This window comes from Pezoporus wallicus, unplaced genomic scaffold (genome assembly GCF_028554395.1).
Source record: "Pezoporus wallicus isolate ANWC-B61680 ecotype Strahan unplaced genomic scaffold, APGP_CSIRO_Pwel_v1 contig_227, whole genome shotgun sequence".
NCBI lineage: Eukaryota > Metazoa > Chordata > Aves > Psittaciformes > Psittacidae > Pezoporus > Pezoporus wallicus.
In genome coordinates this window covers 7,229,517-7,250,288 of record NW_026635704.1, presented here as the reverse complement: position 1 = coordinate 7,250,288, position 20,772 = coordinate 7,229,517, and the positions used below count along the sequence as shown (strand labels likewise).

General features: G+C 37.6%; 1 protein-coding gene across 1 annotated transcript in view; it reads left to right on the top strand.

Annotated features, from left to right (window-relative positions):
* SMCHD1 (structural maintenance of chromosomes flexible hinge domain containing 1) overlaps nucleotides 1–20,772 on the top strand; it is a 71,117-nt gene that overhangs the window by 35,998 nt on the left and 14,347 nt on the right. Inside the window, exons 23-37 of the mRNA XM_057397561.1 lie at nucleotides 287–426; nucleotides 932–1,066; nucleotides 3,488–3,715; nucleotides 4,453–4,601; nucleotides 6,184–6,272; nucleotides 6,573–6,691; nucleotides 7,375–7,542; nucleotides 8,766–8,891; nucleotides 11,254–11,333; nucleotides 14,075–14,232; nucleotides 16,514–16,629; nucleotides 17,070–17,131; nucleotides 17,861–17,948; nucleotides 18,342–18,473; nucleotides 20,097–20,246. Of these exons, the coding sequence (XP_057253544.1) occupies nucleotides 287–426; nucleotides 932–1,066; nucleotides 3,488–3,715; nucleotides 4,453–4,601; nucleotides 6,184–6,272; nucleotides 6,573–6,691; nucleotides 7,375–7,542; nucleotides 8,766–8,891; nucleotides 11,254–11,333; nucleotides 14,075–14,232; nucleotides 16,514–16,629; nucleotides 17,070–17,131; nucleotides 17,861–17,948; nucleotides 18,342–18,473; nucleotides 20,097–20,246 (1,940 nt within the window). The remainder of the gene's footprint in view (nucleotides 1–286; nucleotides 427–931; nucleotides 1,067–3,487; nucleotides 3,716–4,452; nucleotides 4,602–6,183; nucleotides 6,273–6,572; nucleotides 6,692–7,374; nucleotides 7,543–8,765; nucleotides 8,892–11,253; nucleotides 11,334–14,074; nucleotides 14,233–16,513; nucleotides 16,630–17,069; nucleotides 17,132–17,860; nucleotides 17,949–18,341; nucleotides 18,474–20,096; nucleotides 20,247–20,772) is intronic.

Genomic DNA, 20,772 nt, shown 5'->3' with positions numbered 1-20,772 from the left:
GGTTTTAACATATCAGGAGGAAGCTCCAAGTTTCTTGTTGATGAGCATGAATCCATATAGTATGTAAACACTAAATGGATTAAATAGCTATAAGTAATATATCATGCGTTTACACCTTGTATATGTTTGATGTTCATCATGTTTGCCTAACTAATATAATGGCTTGTTACCACAGATTTCTTGGTAGCCAGCTTTAAAAACTTTGTGAGATAGCCCAAACTGAAATCCAGTGTCTCACAAGTTATTTAAAATGCAACCTCTGTTCTTCAATTGTGCATTTTTACAGGCCCTCCTCATCAATTGAAAGTAAAACCAGATTCAGAAATTCTAAAGATTGAAAATGGTACAGCTTTCCCCTTCCAGGTTGAAGTACTGGATGAATCAGGAAATATAACAGCGCAGCCAAAGTTGGTAGTTCATTGTAAGGTAAACTGCATTTCATTCTGTCATAAGGATTTTGATATGTGCTTTTTAAAGGGCTGGGAAAAGAGCTTATTTTGGCATCTAGGTAGACTATATTATCTTTAATAATGCTTTTGAAGTTTCTGTAATTCGGCTGCCATAATGGTGACTCTCTTGCCTCATCCTTTGTGAGTCATTCAGTAAATTTCAGAATCAGAGGAATCTAGCCTTAGAAATACAAGAGAAAAATATGTGAGAATATATAGCTAAAATTTTAAGGTTTTTTAGGTCATATACGTGTCATAAACAGTGCTAAAATTTGTTAAAGGGAAAAAAAGTCATACTGCGTACTTTTAATTTTTTTATTTTTTTTTTTAACGTGAAAGTGCAAGTCTGCTGCCTAAAAATAGTATTAGATAAGACTTATCATAAGCACTTCACTAAGTTCAGAAGGGAATGCAGGTGTTATTGCGGCTTTTAATCCTATTTTGTAAAAGAAACCTGAAGTTTAATTTTACATTTTGAATAGTTTCTAGGTGCTTCAAACCTTCCTATGTATTCTGTGGACTGCAGTAATGCAGGAAAAAACATTCTGACTGGTCCAGTTATACATGTGCAGAATATCAAGAAAGATCAGGTCCTGAAAGCAAGGATAGAAATACTTGTAAGTGTTGATTTGGATGTTTTGAATGAATGAAATATTGAAAAACAGTTTGTTGTGCTGTCTTGCTAGTGTACTGAAGTCTTTTATGAATCAACCTCAAAAAGTTTCTGGTTTAGTTACCATAAGCCTGACAATCCAGTGGCTGATCCTTTTCATTTCCGGGAAATTATAAAGTGGCAAAAAGTTGGGGTATTTTTTGTTTGCTGGTTGTTTTTTGTGTTGTGGGGGGGTTTATTATTGTTGTTGTTTATGGAGGGGTTTGTTTGTTTTTTTTGTTTTTTTTGTTTTTTTCTTCTTCACTTCTTACTCTTTATTTCTGAAATCAGTGAAGTATTTCAGAAATATGCATTATTTTTGGATTTTTTTTCTTCCTGTTTTTACTCCCTAGATCCTTCTGACAAATTGCCTTTATTGCATAAATATTTAGAGCCACAATAAGTATGGTAACATGTTCCTCAAAACTTTAGTGAAGAAGGATAATTTCTCAGAGGTTTAAAATATTGTAGCTTTTTGTAGCATTTCTGCCTTAAATCTCTTGAGGTTTGATATTTTTAAATACTGTTGAACATCCAAGTTCCCAAGTAGCCAGGAGAGCCATGCTGCTGGAGCAAATAAGACGTGGTATTTTAAACTGAAAAATGTATAAACAAATACTAATATGGCAAGATGACCAATATAAACCGGTACTTATGATTATTCTTAGGTATTTTGAAAATTGTATAGCATAGAACTTTTGGAATAGAAAACATTTTCTACATAGCTAGCTTAAATTCCGGTGTCTGATATAGAATCATAGCACAGTTAGAGTTGTAAAGGACCTTAACATCATCTAGGTCCAACCCCCCCTGCCATGGGCAGGGGAACCTCACTCTAAACCATTTCACCCAAGGCTTTGTTCAATCTGGCCTTGAACACCACCAGGGATGGAGCATTCGCAGCTTCTGCAGGCAGCCCATTCCAGTACCTCACCACCCTTACAGTGAAGAACTTCTTCCTTATATCCAGTTTAAGCTTCCCCTGTTTAAGTTTTAACCCGTTACCCCTTGTCCTGTCACTACAGTCCCTAATGAAGAGTCCCTCCCCAGCACCCTTGTAGGCCCCCTTCAGATACTGGAAGGCTGCTATGAGGTCTCCATGCAGCCTTCTCCGGGCTGAACAGCCCCAACTTTCTCAGCCTGTCTTCATACGGGAGGTGCTCCAGTGCCCTGATCATCCTCGTGGCCCTTCTCTGGACTTGTTCCAACAGTTCCATGTCCTTTTTGTGTTGAGGACACCAGAACTGCACACAATACTCCAGGTGAGGTCTCACGAGATCAGAGGGGCAGGATCACCTCCTTTGACCTGCTGGTTACGCTCCTTTTGATGCAGCCCAGGATATGGTTGGCTTTCTGTGCTGCAAGCGCACACTGAAGCCGGCTTATGCTCATTTTCCCATTGACCAACACCCCCAAGTCCTTCTCTGCAGGGCTGCTCTGAATCTCTTCTCTGCCCAATCTGTAGCTGTGCCTGGGATTGCTCCGACCCAGGAGTAGGACCTTGCACTTGGCATGGTTAAACTTCATGAGGTTGGCATCAGCCCACCTCACAAGCATGTCAAGGTCCCTCTGGATGGCATTCCTTCCCTCCAGGGTATCAACCGAACCACACAGCTTGGTGTCATCAGCAAACTTGCTGAGGGCGCACTCAATCCCACTGTCCATGTCGGCGATGAAGATGTTGAACAAGACCGGTCCCAACACCGATCCCTGAAGGACACCACTCGTTACTGGTCTCCAGCTGGACATTGAGCCATTGACCACAACTCTTTGCATGCGGCCATCCAGCCAGTTCTTTATCCACCAAGTGGTCCATCCATCAAATTGATGTCTCTTCAATTTAGAGACAAGGATGTCGTGTGGGACAGTGTCGAATGTTTTACACAAGTCCAGGTAGATGACATCAACTGCTCTACCCCGTCCATCAGTTCTGTAGCCCCATCACAGAAGTCCACCAAACTGGTCAGGCAGGATTTCCCCTTAGTGAAGCTATGATGGCCTTCACCAAGCACCTTGTTGATTTTCATGTGCCTTAGCATGCCTTCCAGGGGAATCTGCTCCAAGATTTTGCCAGGCATGGAGGTGAGAGTGACTGGTCTGTAGTTCCCTGGGTCATCCATTTTCCCTTTCTTGAAAATGGGGGTTATATTTCCCTTTTTCCAGTCATTGGGAACTTCACCTGACTGCTGTGATTTTCAAATATAAGTTGTAGGTGTTCTGGCATATGTTTTTGATTTACTTTTTGGCAAGTCAGGCTGTTTTTATCTTTGAAAATGTGATCACACTTGGTAATCCAGAGTAGTGCCGTAGGCTATTATGGAGTGATATTTATGCATGCACATTTAATATATTAATCATGTATCTTTTTTTTTTTCTCCATGTATAGAATTGCAAAGATGTGCCACCAGTGGACAAGATTATTAAACTTCTTCCTAGCAGTCATGTTGCAAGACTACAGGTCCTAAGTATGGATGGACAAAAAGCTATTCAAATTAAACATCAGGATGAAATTAATTGGGTTGCTGGCGATGTCATGTGCAACCTTATATTTCAGATGTATGATGAAGGAGAAAGGGAGATACACGTGACCCCAGCTATAGCAGAAAAAATTAAGGCAAGTACTTTTGAGTAAACAGCAGCATAATATGGGAGAGAGGTACAGTGCCTGTTCTCTAAAATCCATTGACTTCAGACTGTGAAATAATATTACTCAGGACTGTATTATTAAACATGGGAACTTCAGTCTCTGCATAATAAATTTTTAAAAAGTATTTTATTAAAATTGTGTCCTTAATGAGATAAAGGCTTTTAATGTAATGTTAAATAATGCTTCAGGGTAGTATTATGAAATGCAAGTTATTTCAGGTTATATAGCCGTAATTCCCAGTGTTTCTCCTAAGTACAATAAAATAATTCCAGTATGGCTATGATTTTTCAGATCTGGGGTTTTCCCAACATATAGGAACCTTGAATAGGCAAGTTCCTTCATGAAGATTTGCTTACCTGTCTTATCCTTCTGTCTGTGTACATACATGGAGCCTAATACAAAGGTAGAGCTTCACCAATATGTGACAATTTTTTGGTGAGGTTTTTCAGAATCAGATCTTTCCTAACTGAAGATAAGTGAGAGAAACTGTAGTACATTTTGTTTTGTTTGGAGGGTTTTTTTTAGAGTAATTTCCTGTATTTGGGAAGATAGCATTGGGTACTGCTGGAAAATACACAGGTTTTCTACTGAAAGCTTCTATTGCCAGTATGTTACTTCAGCATAGTTAGAATGACCACAGATTTATTATGTAGCTAGTCATTAATAATTAACCTTTTGATTAAATTATTAAATCTTAATTTTAGGTTAACTGGACACCTAAAATTAACAAAGAACAGTTGATTCAGGGATTATTGCCTGATGTAAAGGTACCAACATCAGTAAAAGATGTACGTTACTGTCTCATTACTTACCTTGATGACCATGTGTCTTTGGAGAGTGCATTCACAGTCAGGTTTGTTCATTTGATATACTTTTTTATGATTTATTTTGTTGGCAAAGGGTTTTAGGTCTGTACTTTGCGGTAAAAAAGAAAATTTTACTGAAAAATGTGCTGAAATGATGCAGTTGGCAAATTAACAGGGGATGTAGGTTTGCTTGGGTGGGTGTGTTTATGCAGATTGCTTACAGATGATAACATTACGTATGTAAACAACTCCATCATGATCTGTTTGTACCCAGCCCTTTAATCACTTTTGTAAGTATACATGCACTGAATAAGATTGCTGCTATCTTTGAAAACTTGCAGTAAATATTAACTGAGTCAGGTCACTGGTTACCAAAGAGAAATGTTTATGAAGCTAATTGTAAGCCTTACAGAAGTTAGCACTTTGAAGCTAAAGATAGTATTTATCTAGCCAAATGCTGGGTGCCTGCATCTGGTGTCTCAGTCAAAGGTGATAGGATGTAAATTGAACTTGAAAATCGTCTATCACTTTCAGTGAGTCTAGGAAGTTAGCTGAACTTACTGTATCTATAAAGTTAAGATGAATATGATCCTAAATGACTTTAGTGTATTTCATGTGTTCGTAATAGGTTTAAATTAAGTAACTAGTTCAAGCAAACTGATGCCAGGGTAAATTTTCAGCAATATTAGACATTTCAGAGATCTGTAATAGGAAAAAAAAAAAAATGCATTAAGAGCATTATGAGCATAATGCTTGTAAAACACTGTTCATGGTGCAGCACTGTCAGAGACAGAGAATTTTTCAGCTAAGTAGTATTTTCTGTTTTAAGAAGAACAGAAAAGCAGACTGAATTGATACCTCTCCTCTTGAAAGGAAGTAGAACAGTTGATTGATTTATTGAATATTTTTAATACATTTTACTTGTCATTGAAAAGCTGTCTCAGATTAGGGAATTTCTGTTTAGATGTTATTCTGTTGTAGTTGTCATAAAAATTAGCTGGAGGTTATTCTGGAGGTTCACTGGAGGTAATTCTAATGGGAGTTTTAAAGATTTTTTTTTTTTTTTAATTTGAGTAAGTTTTAGAACACACAAAAGGAGTAAAAAACATTATGTTGGATAACTGTTAAATAACTCAATGTCAGATAAGTCTTAAATGTTTGGGAAGCTAGCAATAATATATGTTAACCATCAGGTAAAGGGAAGGAAAGCCTGAGATTGTTTAAAAGCACCCCAGAAGATACGTTTAATAGACATAGTTTAGGCTGATGATTTCTGCTTTATCATAGTAAAAGAGGAAATGCAAATCTGTTTTTTCTTTTTTTTATGATTGTTCATCTTCTCTGTAATTTTTTGTAATGTGCTCTGGTTTTGTTTTGCTTTTAAGGAAAAACTGTATCACTAAGAATCTTGAGCTATGTTATTTGTAATCAGGTCCTTAAGAAGTCAGCAAATATTTTTTGTAGCATGGAAGACTGATACCTTTGAACATCAGGATTAATGTTGATATTTTAATCGCTTTTACAGTAATAGATTTAATAAAATTTTACTATTTAGACGATTGTATATTATGATTTCAATGATTATGTTCGTGGAATGGTTTTTAAGTCAATTTTCATGTGATGACTTAGACCACTTCCTGATGAACCCAAACACATTAAATGTAAATTAAAAGGACCGAATACTCTGCAGATGGGTGAGGAACTACAAAGTGAAATCGGTGAGTATTTACATATTCCTCAGTTTCTTGTAAGATCCGTTTCTTTGCAGTTTATTAGCCTTTTATGTATATAGATGTCATCAAGAGTGAATTATCTTCAACTACTTTTATATTAAAAACAGATTTACATTCTCATTCATTGAAGGATGATCAGACTTCTCTGATACTCAGTGATACTCATGTAAATTTTCTCTGAATTGTATGTTGTGTACATTATATTCCACATGTGTAACGTTTCATTTAAACAGCTGCTCAGGTAATCATCTTATTAATCATTTTAATCATCATCTTTTTTAACAGAGGTAATGCTTACAGATCAGTACGGAAATCAGGTTCAGTCAGCGACATCTGCGTGTGTGAATTCCCTAGGTGTTTCTGCACCTGAACTTGATAAATCGAATTTGAAAATAACTTGGCAGGTATTTATAAGATATCATAAAGTTTATTTCTCTGTGGTCTTTGTATGGTGATTGTCTTAATTCTTTCACACATAGTTAAACCAAAACTGTAGAAAGGTATTCAAATTAAACACTGGTTGATAGGCTGTGAGAAGGTAGAGAATTAAAGCATTAAAATCGTATAATCCTGTTCTATGGAATACAGCACCATCTGTTGAAAACCTTACCAATGCTGCAGCTATAGAATATGGGGAGCAATGCACTGCATGCTTGAGTTTCTAGTCCAGTGTTCTACATCTTTTCTTCTAACTTGTTTTTAGTCTTTTCGTCTGTGTTTATGGTGTTACAATTGATTTTATGATCTTTTGAAGAATCTTCTATAACAGACTAATGATACCATCTGTCATAGTTTAGTTTAAAATGCATTCTATACCTTTTCAAATATGTTGGATATAACTAAGTTGTGCAGAACTCTTGTACGTTGAAAAACAGGTTCCTGAGAAATGCTTGAGTTTGAAATTGATCTTTTCTTACACAAGGAGTCCATTTAAATCTAACAAAAGCCGTAGAACTAGTTTAATTTTTAGTCTACTGTCTCACAGTAAAGGTAGTAAGCATAAATATTAAAATACTATATTGCAAGAAATGAACAAATTATAGTTCCTTTTAATTGTTATTGATGAAATCTTCTTACTTCTCAATAGGAAAGTACTCTAACAATGAAAGTACAAGGTATTCGGTTTAAACCTTGTTTACCTGGAAGCAAAGAATTGTGCTTTGCTTGGCGTGAATTTTCTGACTTTCTCAGACTAAACTTAACTGCAGGATCCCCTGCCAAGTTGCAGTTTGTGGATTGGCCAGAGTTAGAAAAGGTAAGTTGAACAATTTTGGTTTGGAAAAAATAAGGTTACTATTCAGCAGGTCTTTTATTTCCAGAGATTTTTGGAGCACAAGATGCAAAGCTGAAAATCGTGATATCATAGTATTGATGTTTCTAAAAATTGTCTGAACATGACAGCTCTAGAGACAGTGTTTTCTTCTATACAGGACTACATAACACAAGCAAAATTAAGTATTTTGCCATGTAATTATATAAGTGTGTTTTAAATGGGACTGCAGATGTGAAACATTCTTCATAACAACAGCTGACTACATTATATCACATATTCTATTCATACAATAGCTTCCAACATTAATTTTGAAAAGTAACTTATTTTGCAGTAATCTAACTTACATGTGTTTATAACACTGTATTCCTTAATATCTCTTACTGTTTATTCTGTCTCACTTGCCCTTATACAGATGATGTAGTTTTCTTTAGTGCAGCTATTTTACTGTGGGCTGAATCCTAACACCCATCTCCCACTGTTGTTTGCCAAAGATACTGTCCTTAGTGGTAGTAATAGTTGGCAGCCCATCTCCTTTATCTGTTACTGGGTTTTTTTGATTTTTAGAGAAGGGAAGCACAGTACGTCTTGGTACAGAGCTTTTTGTTATCATTCATTTATTTGCTAGGGTTTTGTTTTATTTTTCAATGTTTACTTTGGGTATTCAAAAGATAGTTCTGGAGTTGCAGCAGAATGCAAAATAGGAGAGTGGAAGCAGGTAAAAGAAAACTGGATCTCTAAGTAGAGAATAGGAATAAAGGTTGGTGTGTTGGGAAAAGAGAGAAGGAAGTTATTGAAGAAGAAGAGTGAAACAAAAGGTTCAAGGAGTATCATAACTACTTTTGCTCTCTAGAAAGCTGTGAAGGTATGTCAGAAGATAAAAGTTTGGGGCCATTTGCTCTTTCTACAACAGGGAAACTGCTAAGCCTCTTCTAGAAGTGTGTCCTTTGATGTGACTTTCAGTCACATCAACATGAGTAACACATGCAGTTCAGTTCAAGTAGTGCATTTTATAATGATAAGAGAATGTAAATGGGAGAACTCTAGAAATACATTCCTGGAGTTTTACAGTTCTGTCGTGGTCTGGCTGTTATAGAAGACAAATAGTATGGAAAAGGTGGGTATTATTGCTCTGGGGGTTCCTGACCTGCCATGAATGTCTGGTATATCTAGAACAGAATAGTATAATGTATTTGTATCTCCTTCAGCCTGTTGCAGTGATTAATGGTAGAGAATTGCAGAAGCCCCTTATTGTTCAGCTATGTGATCAGTGGGGAAATCCAACACCTGAACCCAGTGTCAAAATCAGCCTTATAAGAAGCAACAGCATAAAGGTAAGCATAGGCCTTATTTGCTGAGCTTTCTTTAACACATTTTGTTTTCATGTCTACATTATCTTCTTCATTTTCAAGAAATCTTTTTGAAAAGTGAATAAAATATTGTAAAGGCACAAAATAATTAATCTCATATAATGGTAGTGTCAGCGAGTAATGTAAACAGTTCCCAGGACAGATCTCTTTCATTATAACAATCACAAATATAACTAAATTCCTAAAGTATGATGTCCAAGTGTAATTAGTATTCATCCTGATGAACCTTTTTCCAAATTCTGCATGCACACAACCCCATCCTATCCCCCACTTTATCTGAGGTAATATACTGAATGACAATCACGGTGATGTGGCCTAAACTGGCCACCAAATTGTTTTTATCCGGTGGTTCTTGGATTGTGGTTCCTGAATATATGACTTGTGGTCTGTATGTAAAGCTAGTCAGGAGGTTTGATCCCTACTTGATTGTCTCCATGAAAAGCATTGGCAGTATGAACCAAATTAAAACAGTGAGGCTGCAAATCTAACCCAAATTTCAGTAGTTACTGTCCTTTCCATAAGTGAGATGTGTCAGATGGTCTGCACATTGGTCTGTACAAAGAAAGGAATTCAACAGAATACTCCATTCATTAAAATTCTTGTTCTTGAAGAAAAAAGGTCGAAGTATTAAATGTAACTGTTCATGCAGAGATTGTCATATTGAGTGGTACATTATCAAGGATATATTCATCCAGCTCTGGACATAACATTTTTTCATGTAGGGCTGGTCTTGTTCCCTTTTTGTTCCTGCTTGGCATGCATTTGTGTCTCTCGGTTACCTTGGAATGCATAGCAGCTAAGAACTTTCTTTTGTTCATCCTCTCAAGAGCTGCCACAATTTCACAATTAATTTCCCCAAATTTAAAATTATGCTACTATTACTTATTTTTATTGCCCTTTTTTTGTTTGCCCCAACTACTGCCTTTATGATGGCAACTGCAGCTTCTTGGGACTTTTAATTAGGTTGTTCTTGAGCAAGCATCCCACCTTGACAGTAATACTGAGTGGTCATTCTGCCTGATCAAAGACATGTTGTGGTGGCATGCTGTCTTTTGGGCTATTACGCCTTCTTCCATGGAAGACCAGCCGAATGTCTAAGAACTTAATGCCAGTATCATTTCTAAGAGTTACTTTTATACGTTAGCAGAGCAGCCAACTGCATATTTGCTGAATAGATATCAGATCAAAATTTATTATGATTTTGGAGAGCCTCTTTAGAGAGCTGTCTTGCCTTGTCAGTTGAAATAGCTTGTATGCACAGTCTTCCAAAGGAAATGGAAAGCTTTTGGGAACTGAAATTCTCAGATAAGCAGTCTGTCTATATTTCACATTCCCTTCTCTAAGTCTCCTAAGCCTGATATTCTGCAGTTGCAGCATGAAATTTCATATACTCCATTCTTTAGCTTACAGGTCCAAAACTTAGATGAACATCAAGAAACCCTCAGAACGTTTATGTTCAATAAAAACAGCTCAGCAGTGGAAGTGCACAAAAGCACAGGTTCCTGTAAAAATTTAAACTTTCCATTCTGTAATGTGCAGTAATTTCAGTTATAAACGTATTTTGTATATAATTTTCAATAGAATATACTCTTCAAGAGAGTGTGTGAAATGTCTGGAAACCTTCTTAATGTATGTTTACAAAGCTGCCTTCCGTTTGAACCATTAAGCACTTATTTTTTGCCATTGCTGTTGTCTGGTGACATGGTAAAATAAATTCATACTCCCATAGATGATCCATTATGAACCAACTTTCAAATTTTATTTTTTTTTTCCTAAAATAGTTTTATTCTTGTAGCTTATTGACATGAGATTTGGGAAAGAAAATAATTTGGAAGAAGATTGCTCGCTTCAAATATTCCAAAAACATTGGTTTTGTGTAAGTGGACACTAGACACTTCAGTCTCCTGAAATCTGTGCTGAAATAGCACAGGGAAAGCAATTTAAAGCCAAACACTATTCAGATAATGACAGACATTTGCACCACATTGTTGAGTTATATCATCAATGAAAAGGTTGATTCCTCTCATTAGAGAGAAATTCATTACAGAGGAACTCAGAATGTGTCCGTGGCTTCCTTTGCTGTCTTCCAAACCTTAAAGCTACGTATTAATGAACAAAAATATCCTAGTTCAAAATGGACAGGGAGAGTTCTGAAACCTCTTAATATTGCATTCATAATTGTGTCTTTCCCTAATTTAGAGTGCAAAAATACAACGAAGCCATTGCTCACATGAAAGCAATATGCAGGCAAATGAGGTATGCATTTTATTCTAAGACTTGATACTACTTCTGTGTCATTGAAAGAATAAAATTTTTTTTTTGACAGATTGTTTCTTCAAACCAGCAACATAAAACAGATGAAACTGGTAGGGCTAACCTGGGAGTTATTTGTATTCATGCACCTAGGTAAGTAGTGAAAACTTCATGGAAAAGAGATTGAATGCTGATATGTCGCTTGGCTAGATGTTTTTAAGGTGCATATTTCACAGAGGACTTACCAGAATTAGTCTAGAGCTAAGGTCAAACATTTTTTATTTATATGCTGGTGGAAGGCAAAATAATGAGATATAAGTAATTAAGTGCTTAACTAAATAAAGTTCAAATCCTGCTGCTTTTGGTTTTGTGAGAAGCTGCTGTTCTAATTTTCCAAATCCTATTTTTTCTGGTCATGGTACAACACAGCTTATAATTGTCAGACTGTACCTAATGTAGATGGTGTCATAAACTGCTTAAAATGCGTGAAATATACAGCCTTTGGGTGACCAGATCCAGACCTATACTTTCAAGATAGGAACCTATTTTAGGAGTGTTGAAACCACAGTCCTCTGGGTGCTAGCCATTGTTTTAGAGGTTTAGGTAAAGTGTCCAAAAGAGTTTTAAATATATATTATTTTTTTTTCTTATTTGCAGTAGAACTAATGAAGTCCCATTTCCTGCATATGTCTGTCCCATGACTCCTGTTTCATGTTAGCCACCTTGGCTTCCCTTTCATGTCCCATCTGACTTTTTGAATTCATTATTTCTATATTGTCTTCATGTTTATGGTTTTGCCATCCACTCCCTGTATCCCTGAGCTTTTCTTGCAAGACTAGGTTGGGTGTAGGTAGCTTAGGAGCTAGCAATAAGTGCCTGTTCTTAAACTTCTGAAGCAGTTAGTTAATGGTAGTTAATATCTTTGTGTGCTACTTCTATTTGGAAGAAAGTTTATTTGAAATGCTGTTGATGTTGCTTAGTGTATTTATAATGCCTGCATTTTCGTGGGAGAATGGTGAATATTAGCTGTCAGTGTATTACTGGAGAAACAGGCTTGCTCAGTGATAACATCATACTATTTATAGCATAGAATCATAGAAAGGTTTGGGTTGGAAGGGACCTTAAGATCATCCAGTTCCAACCCCCTGCCATGTGCAGGGACACCTTCCACTAGACAAAGTTGCTCAAAACCCTGTCCAGCCTGGCCTTAAAGACTGCCAGGGATGGGGCAGCCACAGCTTCTCTGGGCAGCCTGTGCAAGTGCCTCACCAGCCTCAAAGTAAAGAATTTTTTCCTAATATTTAATCTAAATATACCCTATGTCAGGTTAAAGCCATTCCTCCTTGTCCTGTCACTGCTTGCCATTGTCAAAAGCCCCTCTCCAGTTTTCTTGTCAGCTGCTTCAGGCCCTGGAAGCTGCTCTAAGGTCTCTCTGGAGCCTTCTCTCCTTCAGGCTGAACAAGCCCAGCTCTCTCAGCCTGTCTTCATAGGAGAGGTGCTCCAGCCCTCATGGCCTCTCTGGGCTCTTCAAGCAAGTAGACCTAATATAGACCTAGTAACTACCTGCTGATGTAGCCCTAATGACCCGTGTTCATTTTTAATCAGAGTATTAAGTGATAATTCAATCTGGGACAGTGATAAAAGTTTCCTCCTTAGATGGCTGGCAGAGTCATTGGTTTTAATCAAAAGCATAACCAAAACTGGGGAGTACAGCCCCTGTGCAGTTAAGCACTATGTTCTCAGTTCTGTTTAAAACCTTAAATTTTACGTTTTTAATACAGTAAAGAAAATGAGTTTTTCTGTAGTGATGAAGTCACTGAACACTTGCAGTGCATTTTGCTAAATGTGAATTGTAAGTGCAGATTCACTGTCTGGAAACTTTCAAAGCAGAATGCTCATCAGGCAGCATTTTAATTAGCTATGCTTGCTTTCCACTTTACTGTCTTCTGCAACTTAAAGCTGTAGTTGCTAGATCAAGCTAATGAAATATTAAAGTAAAATTAAATTTAATAAGATAATATTTTAAACTTATGATTTTACTTGTGTAACTTACAGAATCATAGAATAGTAAGGGTTGCAAAGGACCTTAAGATCATCCACTTCTAACCTCCCCTGCCATGGGCAGGGACACCTCACACTAAACCATGCCACCCAAGGCTCTGTCCACCCTGGCCTTGAATACTGCCAGGGATGGAGCATTCACAACTTCCCTAGGCAACCCATTCCAGTGCCTCACCACCCTAACAGGAAAGAATTTCCTCTTTCTATCCAATCTAAACTTCCCCTGTTTAAGTTTTAAAACGTTACCCCTTGTCCTGTCACTACAGTCCCTAATGAAGAGTTCCTCCCCAGCACCCTTGTAGGCCCCCTTCAGATACTGGAAGGCTGCTATGAGGTCTCCACGCAGCCTTCTCTTCTCCAGGCTGACCAGCCCCAACTTCCTCAGCCTATCTTCATATGGGAGGTGCTCCAGCTCCCCTGATCATCCTCATAGCCCTCCTCTGGACTTGTTCCAACAGTTCCATGTCCTTTTTATGTTGAGGACACCAGAACTGCACACAATACTCCAAGTGAGGTCTCATGAGAGCAGAGTAGAGGGGCAGGATCACCTGCTTCAGCCTGCTGGTCACGCTCCTTTTGATGCAGCCCAGGATACGGTTGGCTTTCTGGGCTGCGAGCGCACACTGATGCTGACTCATGTTCATTTTCTCATCAACCAACACCCCCAAGTCCTTCTCCACAGGGCTGCTCTGAATCTCTTCTTCCCTTTACTACTGATAACTTTTAGTTATTTATCATGCTTTCATTTACATGATTCAGACCTAAAGTCTGTTGAAAATTGTCTTTTTGGAAAAGATTTTAAAACAGTTTTCACTATTTTTGGTATATTTCAGGGGAGAGCACACTTTACAGCTTAAAGCCACATACAACAAGACCATATTAGATTGTCCTATAATCACATTAAATGTCCTGCCTGATCCTGAGAAGCCTGTCTGTTTGAATGTTAAATATGACAGAAGTTCTTCTTTTCAAGCAGGAGGTACCTTTCCTGGTATGTATAAGGATACTTTGGTGGAAAGCAGTCACTCAAGAGCTTCCTAAACCTTTGAAAACCTATTGATGATTCTTCTCATGGTTTTGTTGGGTTTTTTTTTTTTAGTCTGTTTTGTCTCAGCTCTTTGTAACAGCTCTGTCTGAGGTGCCTCTGTAACACTTGGAGAAAAAAAGATATATACAACATATTTGGAAAGCATTTCAAATTGCCTCTTATTTATTTGGCCCAAATTATTGGCTTTATGTGTCCATAAATGGTAAAACTGCAGAATCTATTCTCTGTCCATAGTGAAATATCAAATTTCTGATTTTATGATCTTCCAAGAAAATGATCTAGTTCATTCACGTTTTTCCTCACCTCATTTTCTGTGGAATAGTAACAGAAGAGGTAGCTAGGAAATTATAGGCAAACTGTGAGCCAAGAGGAACCAAAAAGTGATCAGAAGTAACCTGTGAACAGTAAAAAATATTCTCTCATTGTGTGTTCTCACAAAAGGTTGATCTTCACTTTCTAACTAACACTGCTGAGTCATAAAAGAAAAAAACCCTTATTATGTTTTCTATCACAGTAGTATTCACAATAAAGAAAACAAATAAAGAGCAGCAAGTTATGACCATGAGGAAACATCTTTTGTGAAAAGCAGAAGAGAATTTGAAATCTCTGCCTTTTTCCTATAGGGAAACTTTGGCGTGAATAAGAAACCTATGCTAACTAGTTACATTAATTCAGGAAATAAATAGCCCTTATGATATGGTTCTTGAATTTGCCAATGAAGTATATATTTTTCTTCCAGAAAATATATACAGTGAAGTATGCAGTTTTCTTCCAGAAAATTTTCCTTTTTAATTTGCAGTAACACAGTTTGCACTCTGAAACCATGATAAACAACATTCTTTAGAAAACTGAAGTCCTATCTAAACAAGTGAATTATAAAGCAAGTAGATTCTGTCACTTAAAAGACAATACTTCCTTAAGGAAGGCAAAAAAAAAAAATAAACAAACTTCAGTAACAATTTAGTGAAATGTAACTAAAAGGATTTCTAGACCTATTTGATGACACAAATACTAACAAATTTCCTATACTGGATCATATTCACTTAAGAATTATAAATTAGTTTACGCATGGAATTGTTAAGTTACTAACTGTTATGGTAATACTATTTAATTTGGGCTTTATTTGAAATAAATAAGATGGCAAATCTGATGCCATTTCAAAAAAGTTTCAGGAGGGCTTAGGGAAACTTCTCATCAGTATATACATTTTCAGTACTGGACGGTTATTGGACTGGAAGGAATATAAAGAATATAATTAAGTCAGGACATAGATAAATGTAGAAATTGGAGCAGGTTGGAAACTACATGATTTTTGTACAGGGAATTAGTGTCTTGCAAATGCCTTTGAAGGAGTTGACAGCTGTGTGAATGTGAGTGATCCTGCTGATGCAGAGTGCTTGGTTTCTTAGAGAGCTCTCGACAAGTTCTTAGAATCATCGAATGGTTTGGGTTGGAAGGGACGTTAAGGATCATCTAGTTCCAAGATGGCCAAGGACATCTTCCACTAGACCAGGTTGCCATTTCTCATTGTCCTGTCACTACAGGCTCTTGCAAGAAGTCCCTCTCCAGCTTTCTCACAGGCCCCTTTTAGGCACTGGAAGCTGCTCTAAGGTTCCCCCAGAGCCTTCTCTTCTCCAGGCTGAACAACCCCAACCTTCTCAGTCTGCCTTCACAGGTGAGGTGCTGCAGCCCTGTGATCATTCTCATAACTCTCCTCTAGACTTGTTCTAACAGGTCCACGTCTGAGCTGGACACAGTGGCTGACAGATGAGGAAAACAGTAGTTGTGGTGTTGTTGTTACAACTACTGCACCTTGCTAGCCAGCAGTTCAATGGCTAAAGCACTTGTGAAGGAAGACAGAGATCTGGATTTCCTGTCTTTGAAAAAAAGAGTAAGCTACTTAACTAGAAGCCTGGCTTGCTATTTTGTTAAGAATGATAATGTGGAAAAAGTAGACTTGAAATTTGAGAGGTTTTATTAAAGCACTCATTTGATAAAGTAGGTGGTTTCTCTTCTAAGGATGGTTACCTGGTCTAATTACAGGGCTGGAGAGAGAAGGTTTTCCATATCTGGTTTTAAACTTTTTGTTGCTTGAGTTGTGTTTGGAATGCGAGTTTTGTGTGGTTTTCCTTTAAGTATGAGGGAGACAACAGACATGCATGGAGTTTGATCTTTTTAATTCTGATTAAAAATAATCCTGAAAATCTTGGGTTTCATTCTACAGATTTTATGGTTAGTGTTCTTTCTGAAGATGACAACATTATCAGAAACATTAATCCAGCACGGATTTCAATGAAAATGTGGGAAGCACAGAGCATTGGAAATAGGATGCCAGTTGATGTAAGTCATCAAAGTGTGTTTTCAAAATGGGTATCAAAATGCCATCATAGGACAAACTAATAGTAGAAACTTCCCTTCATTTAATTTAGATCAATATCTTGTTCTAGATTTTAAATTACAAGTATTACGTATAAGTCGTATTTGTTTATCGGTATCTGTCCTGATAAAAGTTGGCAGATTTTTCAAATGTCAAGGCTATAATGAGGACACAAGTGTTAGCACTCTGCAGAAACTAATTAATAACAGGGAGACTGTTAAAATTCGACACCATGAATCTTGCAAAGAAAAGAGTCTGAGAATTAAGAACATGAAACTACTATCTAAATTATAAGTGATGTGATTTAATTACTGTGTGCTATCAGTGCTACAAATACAGTGATTGCAAGTAAGGTACTTGAACTTTCAGTATATGGCATTAATTTTTTTTTTCATCTTTTTAGGTTACAGTATTTAGCTGTAGTAAAGTGAAGAATGACAAGGAAGATGGTTTCTTCTACTTCAGGTATAGCAGTGTTCATTTTATAATTATTGACACAACTTACAAAACTCAGTTTGATATACAAACAAGGAGGTTTAGATTTTGATAATAAATTGTTACAGAATTAGTATGATACAGTGCTACAGAATGGTAGGAGATACTAGCAAGATGCATTGAACATGAGGATTGAGTTCTTCCCTAAATACATTTGACATCTGTTTAATCTGGGTGTAGAGAAGAGTCTAGTAGAGAAGAGTCTAATATATTATGATAAATGCTAGCAATGGAGAGACTACATAATCTACTTCTCACTTGTCTAGTAACATTCCTTTCAATGTTACATTCAACTGCTGTAGAATTGGAGGTTAGACAGAGTGGACTTAACCCTGATTTAACATCTTCTGTAGCTGGATGTTAATCCTGAACCAAGAACGCTGTCAGTTTAGTGGTCTTTTCTTGGAAGATGTTGGGCGACATAGTCTAGTGGGAGATGTCCCTGTCTATGGCAGGAGGGTCTAGATGGAGGGGGAACTACATGATCTTGAAGTCTTTTCCAGCCCAAACCATTCTGTGATTCTATGATATTAAGGTCCTTTCCAACCCTAAGCATTCCGTGATTATAGAGGAGTATTTAACAGGACTTTTTAACTAGTTCTGGCGGACTACCCAGAATTTAGATTGCTTGCATACTTATATACTTGTCACTTTAATATTGACTCACTTTTGCCTGGTTTTTGGTTTTGATTTATTTAGGGATAAAGTGGTTCCAGAGCGAGTTGGCATTTACAATATCCAGTTTGCCTTCGCAATGGATAAGACAAACATTCTCACCAGTGATCAGGTTTGAATTTATAATTAATTACATGTAGCCAACAGCATGTAATACAGAATCATTTGGGAAAAGTACGATACTTTGTCGGTTCAAAATACAAATACACTCACATGCAAGCTTTGCAAAAATGTGTTTTTATTTTTAATAGTTACTGATTTTAAGGTGCTGATTATGAAACTATATTTTCAGTAGCTTTTATAATTAAGCAGAAATTTTGTGGAATAAGAGAGCTGCATAATTTGCAACCTAATGTAACTGGTCATGCTAGTTTATTTCAAGATTCTCAGTAGATTTCACATGCATTTGTTTCCGTATTTTTTCAGCAACCTATGTGTGCAAGGTGAATTATATCAGTCTTTATTTTACTTTGTGTTATTTTATTCTTCCTCCTTTTTCTGCTAGATTACATTTGACGTTGTACCTAATGACCCTGTACGCTTGTTACCTGATTCTTTACCAGCTACTCCGGCAGTTTCAAATGTTCGAGCTCTTGCTAGCCGTACACTGGTTAAGGATTTATGCTTCCATGTAACGGTAACTATACTTAAATACAAAATCACAATTAGGGAAATGTGTAAGAGTGCTAAAAATATATTGAATTTTCCTGTAAGGCATTGCTGCTATCTTTCCGCAGATTAACTTCACAAAAATGATGTGCATCAAAAGATGGGCATCAAAGTTGGGGCTGTTCAGCCTGGAGAACAGAAGGCTGCGTGGAGACCTCATAGCAGCCTTCCAGTATCTGAAGGGGGCCTATAGGGATGCTGGGGAGGGACTCTTCGTTAGGGACTGTAGTGACAGGACAAGGGGTAATGGGTTAAAACTTAAACAAGGGAAGTTCAGATTAGATAGAAGGAGGAAGTTCTTTACTGTAAGGGTGTTGAGGCACTGGAGTGGGTTTCCCAAGGAAGTTGTGAATGCTCCATCCCTGGCAGTGTTCAAGGCCAGATTGGACAGAGCCTTGGGTGGCATGGTTTAGTGTGAGGTGTCCCTGCCAATGGCAGGGGGTTGGAACTTGATGATCTTAAGGTCCTTTCCAACCCTAACTGTTCTGTGATTCTATGATTTCCACTTTGACAGGTGTATCGTGTTTTGTTTACAAACAGATGACTGAAACCTGCAGTCCTTGCTGTCAGGCATCTTAGGCAATTGAAACCCATTTCTTGTTGCCACAGGAAAAAAAAAGATGTTTTAAGAATAAATTCTAGTGGGGAAAATGCATACGTATAGCAGATGATTCACTCCATGATTTTTCTTCCCAGAGGCAGTTTCTCTTAGGTATTTTCTATTACAAAAAAATAAGATTTCCTGAACCTTGAATGTTCACAGGGATACAGGGAGATCACTTACCAGTTACCGCCATGGGCAAAGCAGACTTGACTTGTGGAAAATTAATTTAATTTATCACCAATTAAACTAGATTTGAGTAGCGAGAAACAAAGACAAAAAAAGTAAAGCAAAACCTTCCACCCTACCTTTTCCAGGCTCACTTTACTCCAGACTCCTGTACCTTTCCCCAAGTGGCACAGGGTGGGGAATGGGGGACATGGTCAGTCTGTAACAGCTCCTCTCTGCCGCTCCTTACAGTTTCCCAGCTCTAGTGTGGGTCCCTCCATGCAGTACTGCAGTAATGATCTGCTCGAATGTGAACTGTCCTCACAGGCTGCAGTCCTTTAGTAGATATTCACCTGCTCTAACATGGGGCTCTCCATTGGCTGCCGTATGAATATCTGCTCCACCATAGTCGTTCGTAGACTGCAGGGAAATACCTCCTCCACCGTGGTCTCCCCACAAGCTGAGGGGAATCTCTGCTCTGGCACCTGGGGCACCTACTTCCCTATCCCCTGTTCCTCCTCTCACTTTGGTGTTCCCTCTTCTGTCTCTCATGGCTTTTTTCCACCTTCTCCTTGTCCAGTGCATTTTTGCCCTTTTTTAAAGCATATTTTCCCAGAGCAGCCACTATTTTGGCTGAAGAGCCGAGCTGTGCTTTGTGATGAGTGGGTTGGAGCCAGCACAGGCAGCCCTAGCCTCTCCTCACAGAGGCCACCCCTGCAGCACCCCCACACCCAGCACCTTGCCACATAAACCCAGTTGAGTACAAAAACTGATTACTTAATTCATGTTCCAGACTAACTTTTTTGGTTTTCTTACTTACAGGATGAATACAACAACCCCACTGGAACTGATCTAGTTGGCAGAATAATTACAAAAATTAAGAGCCCCAATGAAGATGATACGGAGATCCCACAGTTTCAGGGGAAAGTCAGTACAGTTGAGTTTCCATTTAACAGAGGAACAGCTGAAATTGTAAGTGTGAATAAAATACAGTTAGCTCCATGAACAATGGATCTAATGGGGCCTATTTTCCTACAGTTTCAAAGTTGATCTTGCACCTCGTCATGTTTTGTAGAGGGTTAGCATCCCCTCTTGTAGCCTTCCCCTGCAGATAAGTAGATAAATCATTTCTTTTTATGATTTGGTTTCTGATTTTCAGAAAATCTGAAGGAAGGACTTTCTTAAACTGTTTATCCTTGCCAAGCAAGGGAAGTTTACAAGTACATTCACTTAGGGAATGGAACATACAGGGGGATCCAGGATAAGTCTTTGAATTTCACATGTAAATAGCACTTCGCTAATTTGTAGTTAAACCATTAATATTAGTAGTATTTTACATTTTTATTTGTAATACTATCTGGCTGTTAAGATATGATCTTGAGATCATTTAGTCTGACATCCTCATATATATGTAATGAAATTTTTCCAGGTTCTGTTTACATTTTCTCAAGCTGACTAGGCTTATATATATGCATTGCAGAAAGGCATCCTATCCTCA